Raw genomic sequence first — 25654 nt, forward strand, 5'->3', positions numbered from 1 at the left:
AGATCCACCTCGGCCCGATGCAAGATCCGTCCATCACGAGGCTCAGGCGGTTCCATGCATGATGAGGGAGAAGGTCGAGATCGAACTGGACAAACTTCAACAGGAAGGAATCATATCACCCGTCGAGTTCAGCGAATGGGCCAGTCCAATTGTCCCGGTGTTGAAAAGTGATGGCACGGTCAGGATCTGCGGCGACTACAAGGTAACGATGAACCGAGTCTTGATACAGGATCAGTACCGGCTACCCAAGGCTGATGACCTGTTTGCAATGCTAGCGGAGGGGAAGCCGTTCACCAAATTGGACCTAACCTCCGCTTACATGACACAGGAGCTGGTCGAATCTTCGAAAAAACTGACGTGGATCAACACGCACAAAGGACTGTTTATATACCACAGATGCCCTTTCGGAATTCGCTTGGCGGCAGCCATATTTCAGAGAAACATGAAGGGTTTGCTGAAGTCTGTCCTAAGAACCGTCGTGTACCAAGATAACATCCTGATCACCGGTCGCAATGCCACCAAACACCTGCACAACCTGGAAGAGGTTTTACGTCGTCTGAACAGAGTGGGACTCAGGCTAAAATGCTCCAAGTGCGTTTTCATGGCACCAGAAGTCGAATTCCTGGGGAGAAAGATTGCAGCAGATGGCATCAGGCCTATGGACTCAAAGACAGACGCCATCAAGAATGCACCTAGACCCCAGAGTGTGACAGAGCTGCATTCGTTCCTGGGACTTCTCAACTATTTCGGTAACTTTCTACTAGTTTGAGCACATTGCTAGAGCCCTTGCACATGTTGCTGAGAAAGGGTAACGACTGGGTTTGGGGCAAATCTCAAGACAGAGCCTTTGAGAAGGCCAGGAACCTGCTATGTTCCAATAAATTACTGGTACACCATGACCCATGTAAGCAGTTAGTGTTGGCCTGTGATGCCTCATCATATGGGGTCGGTTGTGTGCTCCAGCAAGCCAATGTATCAGGCAAACTCCAACCAGTTGCATACATGTCCAAAAGTCTGTCTAAGGCTGAAAGAGCCTATAGTATGGTAGAGAAAGAGGCTTCAGCATGCGTGTATGGGGTTAGGAAAATGCATTAATACCTGTTTGGGCTTCGGTTTGAGCTTGAAACAGACCACAAGCCATTCATTTCATTGCTTTCTGAGAGCAGAAGTATAAACACCAATGCCTCGCCCCGCATTCAAAGATAGGCACTACTATTATCCGCTTATGATTATGTCATCCGCCATAGACCAGGCACTAAAAACTGTGCTGATGCGCTTAGCTGACTACCATTGCCCACAACCGCGGTGGAAATGCCGCAGCCCACAGACTTGCTGCTGGTCATGGATGCCTTCGAGAGCGAGGGGTCACCCATCACGGCTCGCCAAATTAGGACCTGGACCAGCCAGGATCCTGTACTGTCAAGCGTAAAAAGGTGTGTCCTAAATGGAAATTGGTTGCCATTCCCAGGGAAATGCAGGATAAAATTAAGCCTTATAGCCACCGCAAAGATGAATTGTCTGTTCAGTTTGATTGTCTGTTATAGGGTAATCGTGTTATGCAACAAAAGGCAGGGAAACTTTTGTGCGAGATTTACACAGTACCCACCCAGGCATTGTCATGATGAATGCCATTGCCAGGTCTCACGTTTGGTGGCCCGGCATTGACTCGGACTTGGAGTCATGCGTGCCTCAGTGCAACACTTGCATGCAACTGAGTAACGCACTTGTGGAGACTCCGCTGAGTCTGTGGTCATGGCCATCCAAACCGTGGTCAAGGATCCACATAGACTTTGCCAGCCTCTTTCTCGGAAAAATGTTTTTACTGGTAGTGGACGCTTACTCCAAATGGATTGAATGCTTAATCATGTCATCCAGCACGTCCACAGCCACTATTGAAAGCCTCCGGGCCATGTTCGCCACCCATGGCCTGCCTGACGTCCTTGTCAGTGACAGTGGACCGTGTTTCACCAGTTCGGAGTTCCATGAGTTTATGACCCGTAATGGCATTAAGCATGACAGGTCTACCCCTTTCAAACCCGCGTCTAACGGTCAAGCGGAGTGGGCTGTCCAAACCATTAAGCAGAGCCTAAAACACGTGACTCACGGCTCCCTACAGACCCGCTTGTCCCGCATTCTGCTCAGTTACCGGACGAGACCCCACTCGCTCACCAGGGTCCCTCCTGCCGAGCTGTTAATGAAGAGAGGTTCTCCCTTGTACACCCGGATCTCTCTGATTATGTCGAAACCAGAAGGCAACGGCAGCAATGGTACCACGATCGCGCGACCGTATCACGTGACATTTCTGTTCATGACCCTGTGTTTGTCCTGAATTATGGTCATGGTCCAAAGTGGGTTGCTGGCACGGTTTTGGCCAAGGAGGGGAACAGGGTGTGTGTAGTCAACCTGTTAAATGGCCAATTGTGCAAAGGCAATCGACCAAACCAAACTGCAATTCACAGACAACCCAGAACAAATTGAAGATGACATCATCATCGACCAACCAGCACACATCCAACCATCAGTTGACCCTTGTGTCGTTCACGAAGACAAACCTATCATCCCCTACAGTCCTGTCAGACTGACTGCTCCGCAATGCAGCAATAGTCTTATTAACTCACCTAAGCCTGGTTGAGAAGATCAACCAGGGAGCGGAAGGCCCCGGACCGTCTCAACTTGTAAATACAACCTGTACCAAGGACTTTGGGGGGGGGATGATGTTACGTATGTTAACTGGGTTTTACCTGCCACCGGAGGGCGCGACTGTCAGAGCCCTAATGGTCACTGGCAGACGTGAAAGCCGTGTATATAATTTTGGCAGCCATGTTGAATCCTCACTTTGAGAATAAATAAACTGGAGTAAGGTCATGCCTGAACTAGCTCACCGTACTTAGCCTCGTGGAGTTATTCGATACTTAACAGAAACTATCCCGGAAACACTCTATGATCTCTTCCTCAAGGCGACCTTGGCCAATTTGCTTTGTCCAATCAATATGAAGATTAAAATCGCCCATGATTATTGCCGTTCCTTTTTTTACAAGCCTCCATTATTTCTTGATTTATACTCTGTCCAACAGTGTAGAGAAGCTGGGGTTGCTCTGCTTAGAGCAGATAAGGTTAAAGGGAGATTTGATAGAGGTGTTTAGAATCATGAAGGGTTTTGATCGAGTAAATAAGGAGAAACTGTTTCCAATGGCAGACCTTTATTGATGAGGTAACAGAGAGGGTTGATGAGGGCAATGCGGTTGATGGTTGATGTGGTGTACATGGAGTTCCAAAAGGCATTTGTTAAAGTGCCATATAATAAGGTTGCCAGCAAAGTTGAAGCCCTTAGAATAAAAGGGACAGTGGCAGCCTGGATACGAAATTGGCTAAGTGACAGGAAACAGAGAGTCATGGCGAACGGTTGTTTATCGGACTGGAGAAAGGTATACAGTGATATTCCCCAGGGGTCGGTACTAGGACCACTGCTTTTCTTGATATATATTAATGACTTAGACTTGGGTGTATAGGGCAAAATTTCAAAATTTGCAGACAACACAAAACTTGGAAGTATAGTGAACAGTGAGGAGGATAGTGATAGACTTCAAGCGAACATAGACAGGCTGGTGAAATGGGCGGACACGTGGCAGATGAAATATAACACAGAAAAGTGAGAAGCGGTACATTTTGGTATAAAGAATGAGGAGATGTAATATAAAATAAAGGGTACAATTTTAAAGGAGGTACAGGAACAGAGAGACCTGGGGGTATATGTGCACAAATTGTTGAAGGTGGCAGGGCAGGTTGAGAAAACGGTTACAAAAGCATATGAGGCTTCATAAATAGAGGCAAAGAGCAGTTATGGTGAACCATTATAAAACATTGATTCGGCCTGAACTGGAGAATTGTGCCCAATAGTGCGAACCGCACTTTAGGAAGGATATGAAGGCCTTAGAGAGGGTACTGAAAACATTTATAAGAATGGCCTCAGGGATGAGGGACTTCAGTTACATGGAGAGACTGGAGAAGCTGGGCTTGTTCTCCTTCGAGAGGAGATTTGATCAAGGTGTTCAAAGTCATGAGGGGTCTAGACAGAGTAGATAGAGAGAAACTGTTCCTATTGGCGGAAGGGTCAAGAACCAGAGGACACAGATTTAAGGTGCTTGACAGAAGAACCAAAGGCGACATGAGGAAATGCTTTTGTATGCGGTGAGGGGTTAGGATCTGGAATGCACTGCCTGAAAGGGTGGAGGAGGCAGATTCAACTGAGGCTTTCAAAAAGGACTTGGATAAGTACCTGAAGGAAAAACACTTATAGGGCTACGGGGAAAAGGCGGGAGAGTGGGACTGGCTGAAGTGCTCTTGCAGAGAGCCAGCACGGACTCGACGGGCCAAATGGCCTCCTTCTGTGCTGTATCCATTCTATGAGAAGGGTCGGTAACCAGAGGACACAGATTTAAGGTAATTAGCAAAAGAACCAGAGGTGACATGAGGGAAAAAAATACACAGCGAGTTGTTACGATCTTGAACGCACCGCCTGAAAGGGTGGTGGAAGCAGATTCAATCGTAGCTTTCAAAAGGGAATTGGAAAAATACTTGAAGTGGAAAAAAATTGCAGGGCTACGGGGAAAGAGCAGGGACTAATTGGATAGCTCTTTCAAAAGATGGGCCGAATTACCTCTTTCTGTGCTGTATTATTCTATGATTATGCAAAAATAGATCATACCACAACTATTCTGAGCATTAACTTTGTAAATGCTTTTCATGTGTGAACTGTGTTTGAGCCAAGAAGAGGTCCGTGAAAATGTCAGCTGGATTTTTATTGCATTATGTATTTTTCCATCACTCCAGTTAAACTTTACAAGAACTTTGCACTTTTGTGTTTTTCAGGTTTTAATTATTCTGTTCATGCTGGAGACCTAGAAAAATCACATTTATACAATTAAACATCACCTCCTTTTGGTTGCTGTTGCTAGAAACAATATCTCCTTTGTGGGTAAGTATAAAACATATTTAAAATTGTGTACAGACTGGGGTTAGTAACACTGGAGTCTGAAGAGGGTGCAGTCGGTTCGAAACTGGTCTTTCTGCACAGGGGTTAGAGTTCAAATACAGCCCAGGCTGATTGGGTGAAAGCCACCATCAAGGGTTCTGTATGAAATGAGTTCCAACCGTCACGAACCAGAGCAGAAGGACTTTTACTCTGCATCTAACCATGTCATACTTGATTTGGGAATGCTTTATGCTGACACTGGGTCTCGGTCTGACTTGACTTAGTATTGGAAAAAAATTGCTGAATCAGAGTTTTGCTTTGCATCTAAACATGCAAGTTTCCAATTAAGATTTTCCTTTGGATAAATCTTCTGAATCTAAATTAACAGGCTGGTCAAACATGTTTTTTTTAACGGACATTCATGGGACCAAAATTGCAAAAACTGTAAAAAGCTGTAATAATAATAGCTTTTATTTATATAGCGCCTTTAACGTAGTAAAACGTCTCAAGGCGCTTCACAACAATTTTACAACACATTCGATATTGACCATTGAGGGAGAGAGAGAAAAAGCGTAAGAAAGAATTGTAAAAAGAGGTTAAAGGCTCGGGTCTGAAGCGGCAGCTAAAATGCACACGGAGATAGACACAGGCGTAAAAACTAAAAAAAGAAATACAAATTACATTGTAAATAATACGATGAGTATACAATAGTAAAATCAGTATAATAAAGATTAATTATAATAAAATAAAATTAAATAATATATACCATAATTATAAATTAAGTTTAAAATTAGAAAATCAGCAATCAAATTAAATCAGTTATTTGCTGTCTTTAAAATTTGTTCCCTGTCCAGTGATTCAATTAATCTGGAAGAACCAGTCAATGTCCTCCATCCTTGTGATGCCATAATTTTATTACTTTTTATTTTGCATTTTGTCCTCTTGACCGGACGTGTAACATGTAGCACTGTATGGCACTGGGATTCTATCCAGGGATGGAAGGGCCTTCAAGATTCACTGCACAATGAATACACTCTGAGACTTTTGGCAAGAATGAAGTGATGAGGATCTGCCTCTTAGTGTTACAACTTAAAACTGCTTTAAAATTTCATTGGATGAGGAAAATGGCCACCTACCATTTGAGGTTTTAATCTAACTGTCGGGTAATTTCAAAAAGCATAAGGCAGAATTTCCAATTCTGTACAATGTGGCCCCTACTTTTAGGTTTATTTTGGGTTTTTATTCTTAAAAGGTTTTTATTTTATTTATTTTTCTTTTTGGCAGATTGGAAACCATTTGCACCTAATCGCTAGATGTCGGTCCCACGTGCGTACTTGCGACTCTCTTTCGCTGTGCATGCTACAGTATCCGAGAGCTCTTAACAGGAAAGAACAGCAAAATACCAATACTGAAAGAATACAGACATTCCCAGATCTTTAATCAAGAATGTTTATGAATGAAAGTGGTGGGAATAAAAACCAGTGAGAAAAGGTCTTTACTACTGTGTGCTGCAAACAGTGGACTAACTGTGGGGTGTACGGAACTGAGCACTGCAGACTAAGAACATCCCAGACTAATCTGGTCTGCGTTGAGTTTGCGAAATTCAGCCTTGATTTGGGGGGAGGGACTGAAGGGAGATGCTCTACAATTAAGCTCTGTGTGCTTAGCACTAGGAAGCTAATAAATATTCCTGGGTCCCTGTTTCTGATAATTCAGCGATGCCTGGAGTGTGTATGTTTACATGTGTGGTGGGATGTTGAGTGAGGGCAGGATCAGGCTCAGCTATAATGCCCTTCCCCCTACCCCAGACTCAAATACCCCTCTGACACACGTTGTCAAGGATCAGGATTTGCATGATACCAGAGACTTATCAACACCCTTAGAAGCATATTCCAACATGAGGCATCACCTTCAGGAGAGGAGGCTACAAAAATGGAATTAGAACATCGAGGCTGGGCATCATGCTGCTGGATTGGTGTGCCAGGCCATAGAGATGCAAGACATGTACTGGTGCACAATGAATGTGGTTCATTTTCACCTCCAACTCTAATCGCGATGATCTTGGTAAAGAACCTTCTACCATCGCTTCCTTCTTCTCTGCCAATATGACTGACATCAAGATTTGACCCTGCCAACTCTCTCCAGATCATCTGCTCTCTGGTTTCCAATAAAACCTTAGGTCCTGAAAGTGATGCTCCCATCATACTCAAGAAGTGTGCTCCTGAACATATCTCTGTCCGAGGCTGCCTTTAATCTCTCTTAACGACAGTCTGCCTCATCTTCTCCTTGGAATTTTGCTTCTGCTCACACTGAGAACAAGCAACCACGTTACCGGCTACCATGTTATAGCCCTTACACTGGTACTTTCCATAGAAGCTGCTGTTACTCTCCAATTATTCATCACCTTGAAAATTCTGGTCTATTCCATGATCAACAGTATGAATTTTGTCACAGTCTTTCCACTCATGGTCTTGTTACCAATGTTCTTAAATGTGCCAGTGAACGATCTGTTACTGCCTTGGACATCTGTAAAGCATCTGACCGGGTCTGGCATCATGCACTTCTGAACAAACTACCATTGACTAGTCTCTCACTAATGTTCATAGTTATCTCATTTCCTCCGAAATTACTCTCTCCTCACTGTCTTTGATGGAAACCTGATTCTTAATTCATTTCCTCGGACTCGCTCTTCCACTCTCTTTATATCAATGACCTCTTCCACTCAACATCCAACTCTGTCCACTCTTTAACTGATGATTCCACTCTACACTTCAACAACTTCCTTCAGAGCTCATGCTGTCCAGTGCTTACAAACTCCATTCCTCTCCGTGCCTTGGCTGAACCACCACATCTTTAGCCCCTCCATGACCTGTGGTGGGATAATGAAAATCTTCTTTCTTTCAATCCTCCTAAGGCACAGACTCTTCAAGTCTTTCACAGGTCCAATCAGCAGCTACTAGCTCTGACTCTGATGGCTCCATCCCATGTTCCTCATCAACATTCCGCACCGGAGTATCTCCTCGGACCACAAATGGAACTCTTAGATTTCTTCCATTACCAAAGCTGCTTCCGAGATGTTTGTTTTCTTCTTTTCTTCTTGTTAAGTATGGAAGAATTCCACAAGACTGAGTACTGTGAGCTAAAACTGATGTGACTTTAGTCTCTTTAATACAACTCCAGAGTGCCTAAGCAGCATGGCAGACAACCTTTTATACTCCCTTGCACGAGGTGTGCAGGTGACCTTTGGGCCTCCAACAGTTGCGCCCTCTGGTGGCAAGTCTTACACAGTTACAATGTTTACATACATAACATAGAAACATAAAAAACATAGAAAATAGGTGCAGGAGCAGGCCATGGCTAATCATGCAACTTCAGTACCCGACTCCTGCCTTCTCTCCATACCCCCTGATCCCTTTAGCTGTAAAAGCCATATCTAACTCCCTTTTGAATATATCCAACGAACTGGACTCAACAACTTTCTGTGGTAGAGAATTCCACAGGTTCACAATTCTCTGGGTGAAAAAGTTTCTCCTCATCTCGCTCCAAGATGGCTTACCCTTTATCCTTATACTGTGATCCTTGGTTCTAGACTTCCCCAACATTGGGAACATTCTTCCTGCATCTAACCTGTCCAATCCTGTCAGAATTTTATATGCTTCTATGAGATCCCCTCTCATTCTTCTAAATTCCAGTGAATATAAACCTAGTCGATGCAATCTTTCTTCATTTGTCAGTCCTGCCATCCCGGGAATCAGTCTAGTGAACCTTCGCTGCACTCCCTCAATAGCAAGAATGTCCTTCCTCAGATTAGGAGAACAAAATTGTACACAATACTCAAGGTGTGGCCTCACCAAGGCCCGGTACAATTGCAGTAAAACCTCCCTGCTCCTATACTCAAATCCTCTCGCTATGAAGGCCAACATACCATTTGCTTTCTTTACTGCCTGCTGTACCTGCTTGCCTACTTTCAATGACTGATGTACCATGACACCCAGGTCTCGTTGTATCTCCCCTTTTACTAATCTGTCACCATTCAGATAATCTATCTTCCTGTTTTTGCCACCAAAGTGGATAACCTCACATTTATCCACATTATACTGCATCTGCCATGCATTTGCCCACTCACCTAACCTGTCCAAGTCAGCCTGCAGCCTCTTAGCATCCTCCTCACAGCTCACACTGTCACCCAGCTTAGTGTCATCTACAAACTTGGAGATATAATATGCAATTCCTTCATCTAAATCATTAATATATATTGTAAATAGCTGGGGTCCCAGCACTGAACCTTGCGGTACCCCACTAGTCACTGCCTGCCATTCTGAAAAGGACCCGTTTATTCCTACTCTTTGCTTCCTGTCTGCCAACCAGTTCTCTATCCATGTCAATACATTACCCCCAATACCACGTGTCTTAATTTTGCACACTAATCTCTTGTGTGGGATCTTGTCAAAAGCCTTTTGAAAGTCCAAATACACCACATCCACTGGTTCTCCCTTATCCACTCTACTAGTTACATCCTCAAAAAACTGTAGAAGATTTGTAAAGCATGATTTCCCTTTCATAAATCCATGCTGACTTGGACCAATCCTGTCACTGCTTTCCAAATGCGCTGCTATTATATCTTTAATAATTGATTCTAACATTTTCCCCACTACCGATGTCAGGCTAACTGGTCTATAATTCCCTGTTTTCTTTCCCTCCTTTTTTAAAAAGTGGTGTTACATTAGCTACCCTCCAATCCATAGGAACTGATCCAGATCCAATGGAATGTTGGAAAATGACCACCAATGCATCTACTATTTCTAGGGCCACTTCCTTAAGTACTCTGGGATGCAGACTACCAGGCCCTGGGGAGTTATCAGCCTTCAATCCCATCAATTTCCCTAACACCATTTCCTGACTAATAAGGATTTCCCTCAGTTCCTTTAGTTCCTCCTTCTCGCTCGACCTTCGGTCCCCTAGTATTTTTTGGAGGTTATTCGTGTCTTCCTTAGTGAAGACAGAACCAAAGTATTTGTTCAATTGTTCTGCCATTTCCTTGTTTCCCATTACGAATTCACCTGATTCTGACTGCAAGGGACCTATGTTAATCTTCACTAATCTTTTTCTCTTCACATATCTATAGAAGCTTTTGCAGTCAGTTTTTGTGTTCCCTGGAAGCTTCCTCTCATACTTTATTTTGCCCCTCCTAATTAAACCCTTAGTCCTCCTCTGCTGAATTCTAAATTTCTCCCAGTCCTCAAGATTGCTGCTTTTTCTGGCCAATTTATATGCCTTTTCCTTGGATTTAACACTATCCCTAATTTCCCTTGTTAGCCACGGTTGAGCCACCGCCCCCGGTTTATTTTTTTGCCAGACTGGGATGTACAATTGTTGTAGTTCATCCATGTGATCTTTAAATGTCTGCCATTGCCTATCCTTTAAGTATCATTCGTCAGTCTATCCTAGCCAATTCACATCTCATCCCATTGAAGTTATCTCTCTTTAAGTTCAGGATCCTAGTCTCTGAATTAACTATGTCACTCTCCATCATAATGAAGAATTCTACCATATTATGGTCACTCATCCCCAAAACGCCTCGCACAACAAGATTGCTAATTAATCCTCTCTCATTACACAACACCCAGTCTAGGATGGCCAGCTCTCTAGTTGGTTCCTCAACATATTGATCTAGAAAACCATCCCTTATATACTCCGGGAAATCCTCCTCCACAGTATTGCTACCAGTTTGATTAGCCCAATCTATATGTAGATTAAAGTCACCCATGATAACTGCTGTGTCTTTATGCATCCCTAATTTCCTGTTTGATGCCATCCCCAACCTCACTATTACTGTTTGGTGGCCTGTACACAATTCCCACGAACGTTTTCTGCCCTTTGATGTTCTGCATACCATATAGATTCCACATCAATCTCCTCTTTAACCAGTAACGCTACCCCATCTCCTTTTCCTTTCTGTCTTTTTTGTCAAACTCATCTTTCCTCACTAATTCTTGTCTGTCCATTGAGCCCATCATTTAACAGATAACTGCTGTTCTTATCAGAGATGCCCTTCTAATATCTTTCTTGTATGCCTCGATAGGATACAGGAAAAAGTGTATCACAATCTTTCTTATCTCTCCCTTGCATCATTACTACAATGGTAAGTGCTCCAATCAACCTTCATTTTTGTTTCTTTTCAGCTGCACATGTACCATCCTAAATGCTCTTCCATCTCCCTGCATCCTACCGTTCCCTTGTCGCTCTCAATCTTTCCTTCACCTTACACCCTTCAGGCTTTCAAAATCCATCCTTAACACCATCTGGTCACTACTTTGATTTGCTTCATCTGTTTCACTTCTTTCAATGTTGGCAGTCTCCTGCACTATGACCCTTGACCTTTAGTTGCTCAATTTAAAATAAGTTGTACCATCGAGTCGGTGTACAGAATGGAAGTCAACTGTAACAGCAGGCAGAGAGAGATGGGGCATTTCAGAAATCTAAACAGCAACAAGAGGAAACAAATATATAATAAGATTCTGTTCTCTGTCAAAAAGAGGAAGCATTAAGTCACAGAATGTGGATTAAAAGAGGGAATGGTAGAGAGTAGTGGGTTAGACAGGGGCCTTTAATCTCTGGAACTTGGTTTAAATACAAATAAATGATTCAAGTTTGTTCTGTCTGCTAGCTGTAAGGATGCTACATGAAATTAGTCTGGAAATTAGTCCATTTCCTATTAGGTATGGACACACCACAAAAAAACACTCGACTGGAACAAATTGCACTAAGTTAGTAAACACATTCAGAGAGTCCCAAGTGTGGGAAATAGAAAACGTCAAACTGGTGCAGTAGGGTTAGGCTCCAGAGAACCCGCATTCCTCACCTTCATCAGACCTTGATAAGGTTCTTGTGATTGAGTTTTAATTAAAGATCGCCTTTTAACTGTTAATCCATGCAGCAAAAAAAAAACATAAATTAAAAGCAGTATGCCTATGTACAAGACAGGTCTTGTACATAGGCATACTGCTATGTGTGTTTTATTTTAATATATCACACAAAAAAATTTAATTACATTTCGGTTACATTTGGTAAACCACTGCTGGTAAACGTTGAAATTCTCACATTGCAACGTTCCAAGATTAAAGCTAGGACTTGCATTTATATAGCACTTTTCACATCTTTGGGACACTGGGAATCATTTCACAGTAAATGAAGTACTTTTGAAGTGTAGTCACTGTTGTAAAGCATTAACCCTCACTTTAGCCCTGCGTGTCCAAAATCATAAACTCCTGAAGTTAACATGTCATTTTAGCAGCTGGTCCCATATTAAAACCTCAGCTGAAGGGGTTGCACAGGTTATTAAACTAGAATACATTTTACATGGCAGACAGTATATATGGGATGATATAGCCAACCCGATGTATAAACACAGCAGTATCGTACCATAGGTGACGTTTCCAGACCACAAGAAACAGCAACCATCCGAATATTAATGAGGCGGGCATCTCCCAAACATTAGCACTCATGGAACTGAACAATACAACCAGCTTTCAGCTCCATGGTTACGTGTTCAAATTCAGCTTCGGTTGTGGTTGTAAGACCCCCACATAGCATAGAAACATAGAAAAACATAACAACGAACAAATATGTTTTCTCTTATGATTATACAGATTTTTAATTTTAAAAAAATATGTATTATTTTGACAGGAGCTATGATTCCAGTCACAGAGTTTAAGCAGTTTACTGACCATCAACCTGCATTTAGAGTACTGAAACCATGGTGGGATGTTTTTACCGACTACATAGCCATCGCCATGTTGATGATTGGTGTGTTTGGATGCACGTTACAGGTATGTCTGCTAAGGCCACAGAACTAATCACCTATTTGTTTGCTCCTACATCCCACGGGCTATTTTCGTGTCGCCACCTCCCCGCTTGCACTTAAAAATTGGGCTGGTAGCAGGACCAAAGTAGCTCGATGGATAATCGCGCTGATGTCCTGCCAAATTGCCATACAAGTCGGGAAGTCGCCAGTTCCAGCGAAAAGTAAAGGAATCCTCACCAGCAGTGAGAGAGCTGGATGGAGGTTTGGGGGACATTTCTCTGGCAGTCGCTTGTGTGAGTTGAGCCTTAAAGCTTCTAGATCTACCGTATTTGCTGCTGTAGGTTCCTCACACTGGGTGTCTGCTGGTTTAAAGTGTTACTTGATTACATCCCCAACACTTAAAGACCTCCCTTTAAAGTGCTACTGCGGCCCATCACATTCGGCCGCCCGGCCTGATTTCCAGCCTTCGCACTGGCAAGCTGCCTTTTGGGGGAACACATTTCATGCTGGCAGCTTGCCGACCACCTGATAATGAGGACCCAAGGAGCAACAATGGATCGGCCGACTCCTCCGGGCGGCTGCTGCGTACTCCTGCTCGAATAGCGCTCAAAGCGAGAATTGGCCCACGTCATCTAACTCAGGTAGTAGCACAGCTGCCAGAAATACTGGAGCAGCTGGGTCCACATGACTACTGTTGTAGCTTGACAAAGGCAGCATGGCAGAGGGGATATTAAACTGGAAGAAAGTATCTGATAAGAGTACGAAATCTTCCAGCCTTTGAGAATAATAAGGGGAAAAAGTTGTTGGTGGGCGTAGTCTACAGGCCCCCCAACAGTTGCTACACTGTTGGATGGAGTATAAATCAAGAAATGATGGAGGCTTGTAAAAAAAGAACATTTAATTACATTTAATTTCAATTAATTTTAAATATGTGAGGTGTTTTATTTATTTATTATGCTGTATTTGGGTATTTTAGGGTTTTTTCTCATTGATAGTACAGATTGAACCTCCCTTATCCGGAACCCTCGGGACCTGACCTGTGCTGGATACGGGATTTTGCCGGGCGAGGGGAGGTCATGTTAACTTGGATGGTACAGGTATTGAGCAAGGGGATATTGGGGCTGGCTGGCTTGGGGCTGCTGTGAGTGCGGCAGAGAGATCATGGGGAGGGGGGGGGGGTGTAGGAGGGGGCGATGGATCGCGGGGTCAGGCCAGTGATTGCGGGAGTCGGCAGCGAGGAAGGACTTCAATTTGTTCATGTCGGAGTTCTGCGCATGCGCCACCCGGTGGCTGGGAATGGTTCTGGACGAGGGGTGGTTCCAGAATAAAGGAGTTCTGGATAAAGGAGGTTCAACCTGTAATGGGAACTCACACAAATGGAGTTCCCATTATTATCAATGATAATACTGCATCATGATTGGTTGTCCAGGCCCACGTGACTCCAGCTTGGACTTGCGTATCTTGAAGAAAGGTCCCCATGCGCTGCGCAGCGAATCTCAGCCTCCGACTGGGATCTTTCGTTTCTCCAAGACCAATAGGTAGATTCTAGGATCTTTTTCAGGTCAGAGGCGTTTGTACAAAGGAAGCCTCCGACCTCAATTTTAGGCCCAATCAGTTTTTTTAGTGATGTTGGTTGAGGGATAAATATTGGCCAGGGAGAACACCCCTGCTCTTCTTCGAAATAGTGTCATGGAATCTTTTACATCCACCTGAGAGCAGGTTTAATGTCTCATCTGAAAAAAGGATTTGTCTAGGTGTCTATATTATGATCTATGGGCCATGGTATCATTTAAGTAAATATTGGGCAGCAAAAGTTTCTATCCAGATTGTAGGAAACACAAGGTCAGCTAATGGGATTAATGGTGATGCTGCCCAAGAGAACATCTGGTAAGACCTAAGCATTTATAACTCTTATGTAATGTATAAACAGGATTATATGTTGGTGACCAACAGTGTACACAATATAAAAACCATCTGTTCAATGCCCATCAAATCTGCTTCACTGGCAGCATCTCGGGTCCCTTACATTTATTTTCTGTGTCATAGAACGGAGCTGGGAGTAGTGAGGCCCTAGCCATACATGCACACAAATAGCAAGCACCAGACAGACACAGCAACAACTGCTGGAGTTTTCTATAGGGCTGTACTAAAGATAACAATTCTTAATGCCTTAATAGCAAACTCCTTAAATAGAGGGAAATTGTTTCATTTTCTTATAAAATGATAGACAGATACGATACACCTCAAACTCAGTTGCTACGCAAATTGGCCTCGCTCCAAAGATCGACCATGGAGAGGAAATCTTACCCTTTCTTGGCAATCAGCTGTATTATATATTGATGCCTGGGGTCACCAGACACCAGAGGGCGCTACTGTCGGAGGTCATCGGGCTGTATGTGCGTGTGCGCGGTCACGGGTGTATATAAGCGCGGGTACGATGTCACACGGGTACTTTGGGCGCGAATAAAGATTGATCAGGTTTACACCTGACGCAGTTTACAGTAACAAGACTCTTGAGTCATTACATTTGGCGACGAGGTAAATTAAGAACCTTCGCATGTGCAATGGGCACTATTGGAATACTTCACGAATTCATGGATGGTGAGGATTGGGCGGATTTTGTTGACCACCTGGATCAATATTTTGTGGTCAACAAAATGGAGGGAGAGACTGATGCAGTTCGACGCAGGGTGGTTTTCCTCACCGTTGGTGGTCAGAAACGGCCTCATGAAGAATCTTCCCTCGCCTTTACGTCCAACGGACAAAGAGTACGAGGATTGTGTGTTTTGGTGTGTGGTCATCTTAAGCCAAAAGAGGGGATCATCATCTCATGCTATCACTTCTATACCCATGTTCGTGCTGAGGTCCAGGATGTGTCGGGATTCGTCGCTGACCTACGACGTCTTGTTGAGCAGTGTAAGTTCGGGAACAAATTGGAAGACATGTTGAGAGATTTCTTCATAATAGGCATCAGCCGCGATGTGATTCTTCGGGAGTTATTGGCCAAAGAGAAACTGGATTTGAAACAGGCCATCGCGACTGCCCAGGCATGCATGACGACTGATGATAATTTGGCAGATATCATCGAAGAGTCGGAGCTCCACGGCATGTACTGTAAACAAGATTGTGTCGCTTCTGGCAGAGCTGCTTATGGCAAGGCCTACTCGCCTGTTTATGTGAAACCTGTAGCTGCTGAGAGTCCGCCAACTGGTATGAATCTAATTTCACTCTGTTGGTGTTGTGGGGGCAATCATCGGCCTCATCAGTGTCGGTTTAAACAATACTCCTGTAATGGCTGTTCGAAAGTGGGGCACCTTCAGAAAATGTACCCACAACTGAGCAAGCGTACTGCTGCTCATCACATTGTTGATGATGACCAGTCCAGTGCTGGCCCGGATGCACAACCCGAGGAGGAAATATATGGTCTGTATTCATTCTTGGCAAAGAGCCAGGTTGATAATTGTTAATGTGAAGCTGGTTGGCGTGCCTCTATCAATGGGGCTGGACACGGGTGCGAGTCAGTCGATAATGAGCCAAAGGACATTTGACAAGCTGTGGGACAATGAGGCTGTGAAGCCTAAGCTGAGTACAGTCAATGCCATATTGCGTACTTACAATAAGGAACTCCTACCAATGATTGGCAGTGCAGTAGTCAAGGAGTCATATGACAGTGTGATTCAAGATCCACCATTATGGATCGTCCCAGGTAATGGTCCAATGCTGTTCGGCAGGAATTGGCTCGAGAAAATCAAGCTGAACTGGAATGATGTCAAAGCGTTGTCCTCGGTGGATGACACTTCATGTGCTCAAGTGTTGAAGAAGTTTCCTTCTTTGTTTGAACTGGGCATTGGTAAATTTACTGGAGCCAAGGTGCAGATTCACCTGGATTCTGATCCAAGGCCTGTCTATCATAAAGCTCGGTTTGTTCCTTACATGATGAGGGAGAAGGTTGAAAGTGAGCTTGACAGACTCCAACGTGAAGGGGTCATATCACCGGTCGAGTTTAACGAGTGGGCCAGTCCTATTGTGCCTGTGTTGAAGAGTGATGGCACTGTCAGGATTTGTGGCGACTGCAAGGTTACGATTAACCGATTTTCGAAACAGGATCGGTATCCATTACCGAAGGCTGATGACCTGTTCGCCATGCTAGCTGGTGGAAAGTCGTTCACTAAGCTAGATCTGACTTCGGCCTATATGACACAGGAGCTTGTCGGCAATTCGAAGAAACCCACCTGCATCAACACCCATAAAGGACTGTTTGTCTACAACAAGTGTCCTTTTGGAATTCGTTTGGCTACAGCCGTATTTCAGAGGAATATGGAGAGTCTACTGAAGTCCGTTCCTAGAACTGTCCTGTTTCAAGATGACATCTTGGTCACAGGTCACGACACTGTTGAACATTTGAACAATCTTGAAGTCCTACATCGTGTGAACAAAGTGGGACTCAGGCTGAAACGTTTGAAGTGTATCTTCATGGCACCTGAAGTTGAATTCCTGGGGAGGAAGATTTCTGCTGATGGCATCAAGCCCACTGATTCGAAAACCAAGGCCATCAAAAATGCACCCAGGCCTCAGAATGTGACGGAGCTGCATTTGTTCCTTGAGCTACTCAACTACTTTGGTAATTTCTTAGCCTGATTGAGCACTTTATTAGAGCCACTGCACATGCTACTCAGAAAAGGCAACAACTGGGTCTGAGCTAAGTTCGAGCCTTTGAGAAAGCTAAGAATCTGCTCTGTTCAAACAAGTTGCTTGTTCATTATGATCCATGTAAGCGTCTTGTATTGGCCTGTGATGCTTCATCATATGTGGTTGGCTGTGTTCTCCAACAAGCAAATGAGTCGGGTAAGCTACAACCTGTTGCATATGCTTCGAGAAGATTATTAAAAGTGGAAAGAACTTACAGCATGGTAGAAAAAGAAGCTTCGGCCTGTGTATATGGGGTAAAAAAGATGCATCAGTACCTGTTTGGTCTTCGTTTTGAACTCGAAACAGATCACAAGCCACTTACTTCATTGTTTTCTGAAAACAAAAGTATTAATATCAATGCATTGTCCCGTATACAGAGGTGGACGTTGACATTGTCTGCCTATGAATACGTTATTCGTCATAGCCCCGGTTGTGAGAATTGTGCCGATGCACTGAGTCATCTGCCTTTGCCCACACCTGAAGTGAAGACGTCTCAACCTGCAGATCTACTGTTAGTAATGGATGCTTTTGAGAGTGAAGGAACTCCTGTCACTGCTCAACAAGTTAGGATCTGGACCAACCATGACACTGTTTTATCGGTTGTGAAACGTTGTGTCCTCAGTGGTGATTGGTCTGCAATACCTATGGAAATGTATGATGAGACCAAACCTTACAACCGTCGCAAAGATGAACTGTCCATTCAGTCAGACTGTTTACTGTGGAGTAATCGTGTCAGCATGCCTAAGAAAGGTAGAGAAAAATTTGTACGTGAACTACATAGCACTCATCCCGGTATTGTCAAGATGAAAGCCATTGCTAGGTCTCATGTATGGTGGTCTGGAATTGACTCTGATCTGGAATCATGTGTGCATCAGTGCAATACTTGCATGCAGCTAAGTAAAGTAGCAATGGAATCGCCGCTGAGTCTTTGGTCGTGGCCATCTAAACCATGGTCAAGGATACACATTGATTTTGCGGGTTCTTTCCTGGGAAAAATGTTTTTTGTTGTGGTGAATTCATATTCAAAGTGGATAGAGTGTATCATTATGACATCCAGTACATCTACAGACATTATTGAGAGCCTTCGTGTCATGTTTGCTACTCATGGCTTACCTGACATTGTTGTGAGCGACAACGGATCTTGTTTCACAAGTCTTGAGTTTCAGGAGTTCATGATATCAGACATGTGAGGTCAGCTCCATTCATACCTGCTTCTAATGGTCAAGCAGAGCGTGCTGTTCAAACCATCAAGCAAAGTATGAAATGTGTAACTCAGGGTTCACTGCAGACTCATTTGTCATGTATATTGCTCAGTTACAGGACACAACCTCATACGCTTACTGGGGTTTCTCCTGCTGAATTACTGTTGAAGAGAAATCTCAAGACCTACCTTTCTCTTGTTCATCCTGATTTGAATGATCATGTTGAAAACAGAAGTTAAAGTCAGTAATCATATCGTGCTGCTGTGTCACGTGATGTTTCTGTTAATGATCCAGTTTATGTACTGAACTATGGTCAAGGTCCAAAGTGGATCGCCGGTACTGTTACAGCCAAGGAGGGTAATGGAATGTTTATTGTCATGCTCAAGAATGGGCAAACATGCAGGAAACATGTTGATCAGGTAAAACTGCGGCACACGGATGAACTGGAACCGCTTGAGGAAGATGCAGTCAGTGACCAACCAACCAATGTTCATTCATCAGAGGACTTTGCTGTCATTCCTGAACCTGGACCTTCAATCTCTGATGTGGTCATTACCACTCCCATCAGATCTGTTAGTCAGCCTTCAGTCACAACTGACTCAGAACGCTTGCCGAGAACTGAAGTTAAACTGAGACGATCAACATGTGAGAGGAAAGTCCCAGACCATCTTAATTTGTAAAAAGACTGACATTAAGATCTTGAAAGGGGGATATTGTTATGTATTGATGCCTGGGGTCACCAGACACCAGAGGGCGCTACTGTCGGAGGTCATCGGGCTGTATGTGCGTGTGCGCGGTCACGGGTGTATATAAGCGTGGGTATGATGTCACACGGGTACTTTGGGCCGAATAAAGATGGATCAGGTTTACACCTGACACAGTTTACAGTAACAAGACTCTTGAGTCATTACAAGCTGTAATCATGTTTGAGTCACATAAATCTGGAGACTGTTTAAATAATACCTTTGTTTGTAATGAAGATTAGTCTGTGAGTAAGAGTTTTGACTAATTTGTCAAATGAAATACTGAAGCCTCAAGTTCCTAAAAGTTGTATAACATGCTCTCCTACAAGCTCAATTGTAGTTTAAGGGATATTTAGCAAAATCGATTGAAAATTAATTTTCTTCAAAATGCTTTTTAGGCCAATGAGCCTACTTTGTTAGTTACTTGATCCTCTGAGCAGCATTTAATTTAAAACAATCATTGCCCAATGTGGGAAGCATAAGCAACCCGTCTCGTCTGTGTAATGTCACTGTACATCTCCCAGAAAGTACATTTCCTTAGTACGTGTGTCCTGAGCGATTTATAGGAGCAGCAGATTGTACATTCAAAGAAGGGTATGAATAGGCTCTGGGGCTTCCGCGGATTTTCTGAGCAATGAAAGATGTGGGCGAGCCTCGAGTTAACTTAGAGGGCTCGAAACCTGCTTTCAACCAAACTACGATGTGATGTGAACAAGATCCAATGCAGCCCGTGCGAGAATGCAGCTGCTTGCCAGTAGCGAGGAAGACCTCCTACTCTGGTTGATGTTTGTGTGGGGGCCATTGCACACAGAGACTGAGAGCGCTGTGTGCTGCGTCCACACCGCATTTTACACTCCCTTCTATCTGACGAGCTTGAAGACGGGATGCTGGGAAATGTGGTGAGGCTAGTCAGTTGCTGCGTTGGGTTTAGATTATCGACCATTCTGCAAGTGAATCTTTGAACCAAATTGTTAGGGTGCTCGGGGGAAATCAGTGTCTCTGGCCCCGATAATGAGAGTGGGTGGGTTTTCTGAGCGGGGGTTTCAATCAGTAAACCCAGAAGTCCTGGTTTTAACTTCACAGCGAGCATACTTTATTTTTGACAGGTACCAGTCAAGGTATGGTGCCTGCAGATGCCAGTGTGAGGATGGGAGGAGCCTGCAGCTGCCAGTGTGAGGTTGGGAGGAGCCTGCAGCTACCAGTGTGAAGGTGGGAGGAGCCTGCAGCTACCAGTGTGAAGGTGGGAGGAGCCTGCAGCTACCAGTGTGAGGGTGGGAGGAGCCTGCAGCTACCAGTGTGAGGGTGGGAGGTTCCGGTCCCTGAATCCATGGAGTTTCCAATCCTGGACCCTGGGTGGGGTTATAATGAGGGGGGAGGGGGGGGGGGTGGTGGATACAATGCCAATGAAGCTTGTAGGGCCGGGGTAAAGCACTCCTGCTGCTCCTGGCCCACAAGCAGTGCTGTGAAGGCATTTAACTTCTCCCCAAAGCTGACCTCGCCTCCCTTGAGCTGTCGCGTTTCCCGAGGCCTGAGAAACCCAGCCGGCCAGGGTTAAACCTGCCAAACAGGTTACAAGTGAGGCTAATACAAGTGAGGCAAAATACTGCGGCTGGTGGAAACTGAAATAAAAACAGAAAATGCTGCAAATCTCAGCAGGTCAGGCAGCATCTGTGGAGAGAACCAGAGCTAACATTTCAGGTCTGTGATCCTTCATCAGAACGGGAAAAGTTCGAGATGTAACAGATTCTTGAGGAAGTGCAGGGGCACTGAAAGCTCTGTGGCCTCCTATCCCACCTCCAATAAACCCAGAAATGGGCGGGTTGGAATCGAGTTTCAGAGTTCCAAATTTTTACATCTCAGTTGACCCCAACCCACCTTTTTTGGGGGGGGTTAAAATTCACCCCTATGAGTCACGTTCGTATAAAATTCTTAGAGGGCTTGACAGGGTAGATACTGAGAGGCTGCTTCCCCTGGCTGGAGACTCGAGAACTATGGGGGCACAGTATCAGGATAAGGGATCGGCCTTTTAGGACTGCAGTGAGGAGAAGTTTCTTCAGAGGGTTGTGAATCTTTGGAATTCTCTATCCCGGAGGGCTGCGGATGTTGAGTCATTGAGCGTATTCAAGACTCACGGCGATAGATTTTTGGACATTAAGGGAATCAAGAGATGTGGGGATAGTGTGGGAAAGTGGAGTTGAGGTAAAAGATCAGCCATGATCTTATTGAATGGTGGAGCAGGCTCAGTGGGGTTGTATGGCCGACTCCTGCTCCTATTTCTTAAGTTATATTCTATGTTCTTAATAAACATAAAAGCCCTGATAGTGGTGGCCTTATCGCCGACTGCCTCGGGGTTTTGCTGCCAGTCTCTCCTCTTTGCCATTTTCCACTTGGGCTGGAGCGTGCGGGAGGGGAGTACCGGCGGGAACAGCCCTCTGGTGGCCAAGCAGTGTAAGTGGCCTCCCGCCGGCCGAGATGCCAGCTTGGTGTGGGCGGGAGTCGGTGCCAGCAGGGGGAAGGACCACGGCGTGGAGGCAGGTCTAACCCCGACGGCAGGTACGAAGAATGGAAAAAAAAGATTAATGAACATTATTTTTTTAAACATTTTTCACAGCGACTTACCTGGATGGGGTCCCCTGAAGGTGTTGTGCTGTGTTTTTTTTTGCTGTTGATTTTTATTTGCAGGTCTTCCACCCTCCCTGGGCCCGACTCCATCCTCAGCGGCACGAGCCTTTGCCGCCAAGATTGAGAGCTCCCGCCCGCTGTCGCCCAAATTGACGGCCTAAGCCGTTGTTTGGCGGTACTGCCACCTCTTTTAGAGGAATCTTCCAGGCAAAGTACTGCCCGGTCTTTCAGCGACCATCGGCGGTATGTTGGGCGGCACTTGGGCGGGCCTTGGCTTCAACCGAGTTCGGGCCCAAAGAATCGGAGCTTTTAAAAAATGTCCTCATATGGTACATTCACATCAGTTCATTCCACACAGAGAGTGCTTAATGTTTTTTTTTTAATGCAGTGCCCAGGAAGGGTATTGAACCTGAACATATCACTGATTTCAAGAGGATGGGCAGCTCGTGAAAAAATGAATTGGGAGATATCAGCAGTGAACGGTGTGTTATGTTTCTGGACCCAGGGGCTGGCAGGTGGACCAAACATGGTGTTTCCTGGCCCTGTATACTCCTGTACACCAAAGCAGCTTTGAGATTAAATTCTCTGCTCTGGGGCTCACTTGGGGCTTACTGTGTTAATACTCCGGGGTAGAAATTCACCTCCGCCGGAAACCTGCTGCACCTACCATTTTCAAAGTGTTTTAACCGTTGTGTCCGATGAGATGAATTCGTGAACGATTTTTAGCTCTTTGGCAATTTTTCTGCAAGCGGACCAGAAGTTGATCATAATGGGGGCGGAAGTGCGGTGGGAAGTACAAGTGAGGGGCGGAAGTGGGGGCAGGACAGAGTCTGTGTCGCTGTCAGTCAGCGGCGGAGCGGTGGTGATGTCAGTGCGGGTGGGCGTCACCATATCTCTCCCCCTCGCTTAAAGGAGAGAGAACCAGCGATTATTTAGCTTCGGGCCCACAGGGCCACCAGGGAGGGTTTCAGCCGGGCCAGCGGCCTGGCACCCAAGAGGGAGAGCCAGGCTGCCTGTTGGCGGCCCGGCCGAACCCGGGGCCGTAATTGTCCGGCTGATCGGGAAGTCGGCTGGCAAAATAAAAACATGGCGACCGCGGCAGTGCACCCTCCCCTTGAAGGGCCGCCGTGCTGCCATGGCTCACACAGTGAAAGGAAGGTGCACCGACAGAAAAAGCTGTCGGGGGCACCGTGCGGCGGATCTGTGATTTTTCCGGTTAAATTTCGCGGCGGGTGCGATGGAGGAGCGGGAGATCGGCATGTGCGCCCTTTGATGATGCACTTAGAACGGTCGGCAGCTGCAGGGCGGAAGTTGGGAAAATCCCCGAGCTGAATTTCGCTGGCCGCCATTGGACCAGCGGTCGGCTCGATTCCGCCGCCTGGCCGCCGCTTTCTGCTGGTCGGTGGCCTTTTTGGGAGGCTGAATTCCGGCCCCCATCTGTCCATCAAGGCTGTCCCATCCCGAAATGGAGCAACCCACACACATCATAAACCAGCACACTTCTGGAGAAAGACCCGTTACTGCCATGCAGCGGAATCCCGTGGCCGCCACTTTGTGGTCAACCGGCCACCCCGACCCAAATTGGGTTCGGGGGTTTTTCGTCCTTTCCCCACTTCAGCACCGCTGCTGCCGACCATCGCAAGCGCGTCATAAAAGCACGCACCCCCGCTCTCCCTCGCCACCATTTTGTTCCGACCCAAATTCAGCAAAATAAATCGATGCCCCGCCGCGAGGTGCCCCCGACAGCTTTTTCTGTCAGTGCACCTTGTCTCCTCTCTCTCGGCCCTGGCGGTGCAGCAGACATTAAAGGGGAGGGCCGAATGCCGCGGCCGCCATATAATTTTTTTGGCCGGGCCGACTTCCATGTCGGCCAGACTATTGTGCCCCTGGGTTCGGCCAGGCCACCAACAGGCGGATCTACATGGGGAGCAGACGCATAAATTCTCCATAATCATCCTGGTGTACTCGACAGCGGAGTACTGCTCTCCGGCATGGCTATGCCAGAAGCTTGCTGGGAACATAAAAACCAGACTGAAAAGCTTCTACAGATATGTGAAGAGAAAAAGATTAGTGAAGACAAACGTAGGTCCCTTGCAGTCAGAATCAGGCGAATTTATAATTGGGAGCAAAGAAATGGCAGACCAATTGAACAAATACTTTGGTTCTGTCTTCACGAAGGAAGACACAAATAACCTTCCGGAAATACTTGGGGACCGAGGGTCCAGCGAGAAGGAGGAACTGAAGGATATCCATATTAGTCAGGAAATTGTGTTAGGGAAATTGATGGGATTGAAGGCCGATAAATCCCCAGGGCTTGATAGTCTGCATCCCAGAGTACTTAAGGAAGTGGCCCTAGAAATAGTGAATGCATTGGTGATCATTTTCCAACAGTCTATCAACTCTGGATCAGTTCCTATGGACTGGAGGGTAGCTAATGTAACACCACTTTTTAAAAAAGGAGGGAGAGAGAAAACGGGGAATTAGCCTGACATCGGTAGTGGGGAAAATGTTGGAATCAATTATTAAAGATGAAATAGCAGTGCATTTGGAAAGCAGTGACAGGATTGGTCCAAGTCAGCATGGATTTATGAAAGGGAAATCATACTTGACAAGTTATCTGGAATTTTTTGTGGATGTAACTAGTAGAGTGGACAAGGGAGAACCAGTGGATGTGGTGTATTTGGACTTTCAAAAGGCTTTTGACAAGGTCTCACACAAGTGATTAGTGTGCAGAATTAAAGCACATGGTATTGGGAGTAATGTATTGACATTGGCAGATAGGAAGCAGAGAATCGGGATAAACGGGTCCTTTTCAGAATGGCAGGCAGTGACTAGTGGGGTGCCGCAGGGCTCAGTGCTGGGACTCCAGCTATTTACAATATACATCAATGATTTAGATGAAGGAATTGAGTGTAATATCTCCAAGTTTGCAGATGACACTAAACTGGGTGGCGGCGTGAGCTGTGAGGAGAATGCTAGGAGGCTGCAGGGTGACTTGGACAGGTTAGGTGAGTGGGCAAATGCATGGCAGATGCAGTATAATGTGCATAAATGTGAGGTTATCCACTTTGGTGGCAAAAACAGGAAGGGAGAATATTATCTGAATGGCGACAGATTAGGAAAAGGGGAGGTGCAACGAGACCTGGGTGTCATGGTACATCAGTCATTGAAAGTTGGCATGCGGGTACAGCAGGTAGTGAAGAAGGCAAATGGCATGTTGGCATTTATAGCTAGGGGATTTGAGTATAGGAACAGGGAGATCTTACTGCAGTTGTACAGGGCCTTAATGGGGCCTCACCTGGAATATTGTGTTCAGTTTTGGTCTCCTAATCTGAGGAAGGATGTTCTTGCTATTGAGGGAGTGCAGCGAAGGTTCACCAGACTGATTCCCGGGATGGCAGGACTGACATATGAGGAGATACTGGATCAACTGGGCCTGTATTCAATGGAGTTTAGAAGAATGAGAAACATAGAAACATATAAAATTCTGACGGGATTGGACAGATTAGAGACAGGAAGAATGTTCCCGATACTGGGAAAGTCCAAAACCAGGGATCACAGTCTAAGGATAAGGGGTAAGCCATTTAGGACCAAGATGAAGAGAAACTTCTTCACTCAGAGA

The 25654-nt window shown here is 45.3% G+C and overlaps 1 protein-coding gene across 2 annotated transcripts in view; it reads left to right on the forward strand.

Moving 5' to 3' along the window:
• The window catches only part of lrrc8c (leucine rich repeat containing 8 VRAC subunit C), an 80303-nt gene that overhangs the window by 36075 nt on the left and 18574 nt on the right, over positions 1 to 25654 (forward strand). For both annotated transcript variants that reach the window (XM_070886561.1, XM_070886562.1), the window contains exons 2-3: positions 4870 to 4975; positions 12659 to 12801. In XM_070886561.1, the coding sequence (XP_070742662.1) occupies positions 12664 to 12801 (138 nt within the window). In that variant the 5' untranslated portion in view covers positions 4870 to 4975; positions 12659 to 12663. The remainder of the gene's footprint in view (positions 1 to 4869; positions 4976 to 12658; positions 12802 to 25654) is intronic.

This window comes from Pristiophorus japonicus, chromosome 8 (assembly GCF_044704955.1).
Source record: "Pristiophorus japonicus isolate sPriJap1 chromosome 8, sPriJap1.hap1, whole genome shotgun sequence".
Lineage (NCBI taxonomy): Eukaryota > Metazoa > Chordata > Chondrichthyes > Pristiophoridae > Pristiophorus > Pristiophorus japonicus.